At 35.9% G+C, this 4,556-nt stretch overlaps 1 protein-coding gene across 1 annotated transcript; it reads left to right on the forward strand.

Annotated features, from left to right (window-relative positions):
• The first annotated feature begins 252 nt into the window (after positions 1-252).
• On the forward strand, positions 253-4,240 carry LOC107565705 (platelet-derived growth factor receptor-like protein). Its single transcript, XM_016250966.1, has 6 exons — positions 253-304; positions 643-922; positions 2,217-2,368; positions 2,445-2,744; positions 2,848-2,984; positions 3,829-4,240. Exons 1-6 carry the CDS (start codon positions 253-255, stop codon positions 4,018-4,020), a joined length of 1,113 nt encoding a protein of 370 aa, XP_016106452.1. The 3' UTR covers positions 4,021-4,240.
• Positions 4,241-4,556: the final 316 nt, after the last annotated feature.

Genomic DNA, 4,556 nt, shown 5'->3' on the forward strand with positions numbered 1-4,556 from the left:
GTCACCAACCATCTGTCTCCCCACACACACACACACACACACACACACACACACACACACACACACACACACACACACAAAACATGCGCATGCCTGGTGAACAAAAGCTGCATATGCTATTATTACACAGTTTTTTTTTTTTTTTTTTTTTTTTTCCTATTTTTTTTTTTTTAATTCAAACATAAATCAAAAGGAATCAAAAGATCTGTATACAGTTTTCCTCTAGACCTCGTGATCCTTGCATGTGTCAAAATGAATTTAAAAGGAATTTATGATTCAGTGAACCTCAGCATTGTTCAGTTTTGTACGCTTTTGCACAGAGAACAAGAAAGGCATACTTCCAGCATTGCTGTTTGTACAGCTGTTAGCTGAAGCATATAGAGCAGATTTCCAGATGGCAGAAACCTCTTACGCTTGCTCTCTCTCGCCTTCTTTTTTTTTTTTTGGCTTGGTCATAGGAGTTATCAAGTGTCACAAAGATAGAAATTAAACACATATGCCGTATTATGTTTATGGCCTACTAGCAGTGAATAAATTAATGTTACTGCTCTTTAGAAGTTCCCCATGTAAAATTTGCCAATCGCATCCAAATGCTGAAACAACACGCTGTTGACTAGGAAAACTGTGTTTTGGTGTACCCAGGTGTGTGTCAGCAGGTCAAGCGTAAGAAAGAGGCTGGTGAGAACCGCATTAGACCAGGAAGAAAGAGGGTGAAGGTTCGCTACCCCAAAGTTAAAGAGAAGGAGGCAGGAAGCAAGGGCCAGTCTATTCTCACCCAGGTCCTTGATAAAGGCCGTTTTCTCAGACTGGGTGAGAGCCTTTCCTTGAATCCTGGGAGAGCAATGGAACTGAGATGCAAAGGAACTAATATTGGCTGGGCATATCCCTCTTATCTGGACACCTTCAATGACAACCGCCTCAGGTATTCTTCTTTCTCACTGTATCTATGTTAGAATCATAAATCTAACACATTAATAGCTCCTGGAGTATTTTCTGTTTGGAATACTAGTGTTTCAAAGTTGTAGTAACGTAATTACACTGCTTGTGAATAAATACAAGTTTTGGTTACACTTTATCTTAAGCTGTCCTTGTTACAGTGTAAATATACATGTAAGTACTGAGTAATATTATCTAACTACATGTACTTACTATATGGTTAGGGTTAGGATAAGGGATTGGCTTAGGTTTAATTGCATGTAATTATGCATACTTTTTTTGTTATAATAATAAATGTGTGTAACATGTAACAAGGAAACCTTAAAATAAAGTGTTACCCAAATTTCTATTTTAATGTAAATAAACAAACAAATAAATAAATAAAAAAATTGCAAAAATTGTCTGATAAGGAATCAAATGTTAAAAATGCTGACTATTTAATTCAGTGGTCAACTGTAGTTACTTCAGGAAGGTCATGTCGGACACATTGCTTTTCGGGATACAGTATTCTGTGCTTGTGCTAGTTGTAAACAAATCTAGTAGGTTAATAATTTCATCCATTCAGAAAATTCACAATAGGTTATTGTAGATAAACTTTTGTGGACATGAGCAAAATAAAATATGAACTATATAAAATTATAAAATAAAATAAATTAAAACAAATTCTGAAGTATTCACTGTTAGAAATAAATTCAATGTATAATGTTAACTTTAAAATTAATTTAAACCAGTGTTCTTTTATTATCAATAAGATGCTATGCTATTACAGTTTCTAAATTATAATTTTTTTTATTTTCCGTTTTCATTTTAATTTGAGCATTTTAGTAGGTTTGTTGTGTTTTTGTCGTTTTTATAATTTTTTTTTATTATTTAGTACATCAAGTTAAACTAAAAGAAACTGAGAAATGTTCCCTTAATTTTAAGTTTTTTTCATTTAAAGTACTTTTTAAAGGATTTTAGTTTTAGTTAAGCCGCTCACTTCAAACGTGGACACTGCAAAAAATATCATTTAAGAGACATCAAGGCTATTTCAAGCAAACTGAAATGATTTCTAAACTATGAATAAAATGGATTATGGATAAAATATGAATTTTCTGAAGAAAATTGTCAGAAGAAAATATTTATCATCAGTGTTCATAAAACGTAACCTAAATTTGTAGAATGACTCATACATTCCATAGTATATATACAGGCCTATCATATACTGCAGAAATAATACAAGTAGTATGATATCAGTATGCATAGCCCAAGTCTAGACTTAATTGATTGTGTTGTTCCAGCATCAAGCAGCATGAGCGGTACAGTCAGCTGATTCTGACCTCGCCCTCTGCTGCTGATACGGGGGAGTACAGCTGCTGGGTGGTGCTCTGTGACGGAGAAGAATGTACAAAGGATGGAGAAAGCACCTCTGCTACCTACATATACTTCACAGGTACAGCATCTGCTCACATATCATCTATGTGATCTTGAAACTCTAAAGACATTGTTACAATTCTCTTTGTATCTAGACAAAGATGAGCTGTTTGTTCCCTCTGCCATCCATTTTGAGATCATCTACCTGCGCCCTGACAAGCCCGCCACTGTCCCGTGCCGGGTGACAAACCCCAAAATCAACGTCTCGCTGCATAGGGAAGTTCCTGCAGAAGAAATTGCTGTGGATGGGATCCAGGTCTCTTACAACCCCATGAAAGGCTTCATCATCCAAAACCCCAGTCCAGAACACAAGGGCGCTTATTACTGCAAGGCCAACAGCACCACGAAAACCACTCCACAAATATCCACTAAATACCAGCTGCTGTATGTGGAAGGTAAGAGGAGAGCATAGTAGTGCTGCTAATAACACTAATAACACATTTTACATAGTGTTTTTGGCAAAGATGCATTTTTGTTTTGCCATTTTTCCCCTCGTAGTGCCTAGCGGCCCCCCCTTGGTGACTATTGAGGCTTCTTCGAACATAGTGAGTGGTGGAGACATCTTCAATGTTACATGCACAGTTCTGGGTGAACCTGAGATGAATGTCAGCTTCAGCTGGAGCTATCCTGGCCAGGTGAGTGCTACATTATTATTATTATTTTCTTTTAGAAAAGGTGATTTGGCCAAGATTTGCTCATCTGAGCGTCCGATTCAGGATGATTGGGTCAATAATATTTGAGTTTTTCAGTATTATGCTATTTTGTGGATGCTACAGCTTTGCTCGTAACAGTTCTAAAGAGATACACTATTGATCAAAAGAGCAATTATGATTTTCAATGTTTTTGAAAGACGTCTCATGCTCACCAAGGCTGCATTTATTTGAATGAAAATACATTAAGAACAGTAATACCGTGAAATATTTTTACAATGCTAAAGATCTTTATAATCTGCTGATTTGGTGCTCAGCTATTAAGGGTTCATATTGTCAGCACTAAACAGTTTTTGCTGCCTAATTTTGCTTTTTATTAAGGATTCTTCAAAGTTCCTTTATTTACTGTACCTTTTGATCAATTTAATGTGTCTTTGCTGAAAATATATATTTTATTTAACTTAATCTGAATGGTAGTTTACACAAAAATACCAAGCAGTGCTATTATTTTCAACATTTATAATAAGAATATTATTTATTGAGCAGCAAATCAGTATATTAGAATGACTTTAGAAGGATCTTGTAATGCTGAAAATTCAGTTTTGCCATCACAGGAATAACTTACATTTAAAATATGTTCAAACAGACAGTTGTTTTAAATTGTAACAATAATTCACAATATTACTATTTTCACTGCATTTTTGATCAAATGCTGCCTGCCTTAGCATAAGAGGCTTTTTTCAAAAACATAAAAAAGATCAATTATTCCAATTTTTTGGCAGGTAATGTAGATTCAGATAAATAGGTGTTAATGTGATGTGTTTCTCAGGGTCAGAGGCCGGTGAGCATTCATGACTCCTGGCGACTGATAAACCGTGGTGTGGGACACACAACACGCATCTCTCAGAGCGTCATGATAGTGGATGATGTTGAAACGATTGACTATGGAAAGTACATCTGCACCACCAAAAATAAGCGTGGACAGACATTGGTGGCCACAACGGTAAAGTCACATGAATAAGAACACAAAGATTATATTATTGAGCTGAGCTGAGCTGGACTCCTTTCAAACTTCAGGCTTCTTGCTGCTTAATAACATCATTATGAAAAACATGCATTCTATATATGACTTGGAAATAAAGTGCTTCTTTTAAACTCAATGATGAAGCAAGTTAATGCAAGCTTCATGTTCAATGGTAAATCAACAGCACACTTAATACAGTTTGTGATGCACCATTGTCTGTGAAATAGGGCTTTTCAATCATGCTAACCTATAATACTCAGAAGGGTAGGTGTTAGGTTCTATACGCATGAAATATGTCTGAGGAGGAGGACATGAAGGCTTTGTGCTCCACTCTAATGGACTCCGTATGTGGAATGTGCAGTGGGAGCCCAGTGCTAATTTTGGTTCAGTGCGACACATTCAAAGTATGTTTCTCCTCCTCCCACAGAGATTTGTTATTGAATTATTAGCAATTTAAGAATAAGTTACAGTAGAATTCACTACACAAAAAACAACAGATCAGAGTCAAACTACAAGCCAATCGATGCATAGAC

The sequence above is a fragment of the Sinocyclocheilus grahami genome, unplaced genomic scaffold (assembly GCF_001515645.1).
Source record: "Sinocyclocheilus grahami isolate Dianchi unplaced genomic scaffold, SAMN03320097.WGS_v1.1 scaffold1020.1, whole genome shotgun sequence".
Lineage (NCBI taxonomy): Eukaryota > Metazoa > Chordata > Actinopteri > Cypriniformes > Cyprinidae > Sinocyclocheilus > Sinocyclocheilus grahami.

What these genes read in the sequence shown, in the direction of transcription:
- LOC107565705 (XM_016250966.1), top strand. Translation starts at nt 253, where the DNA reads ATGAATTTAAAAGGAATTTATGATTCAGTGAACCTCAGCATTGTTCAG. An exon ending in CCAGCTGCTGTATGTGGAAG is followed by an intron (nt 2,745 to 2,847) that starts GTAAGAGGAGAG and finishes TTCCCCTCGTAG; the next exon opens with TGCCTAGCGGCCCCCCCTTG. An exon ending in GCTGGAGCTATCCTGGCCAG is followed by an intron (nt 2,985 to 3,828) that starts GTGAGTGCTACA and finishes TGTGTTTCTCAG; the next exon opens with GGTCAGAGGCCGGTGAGCAT.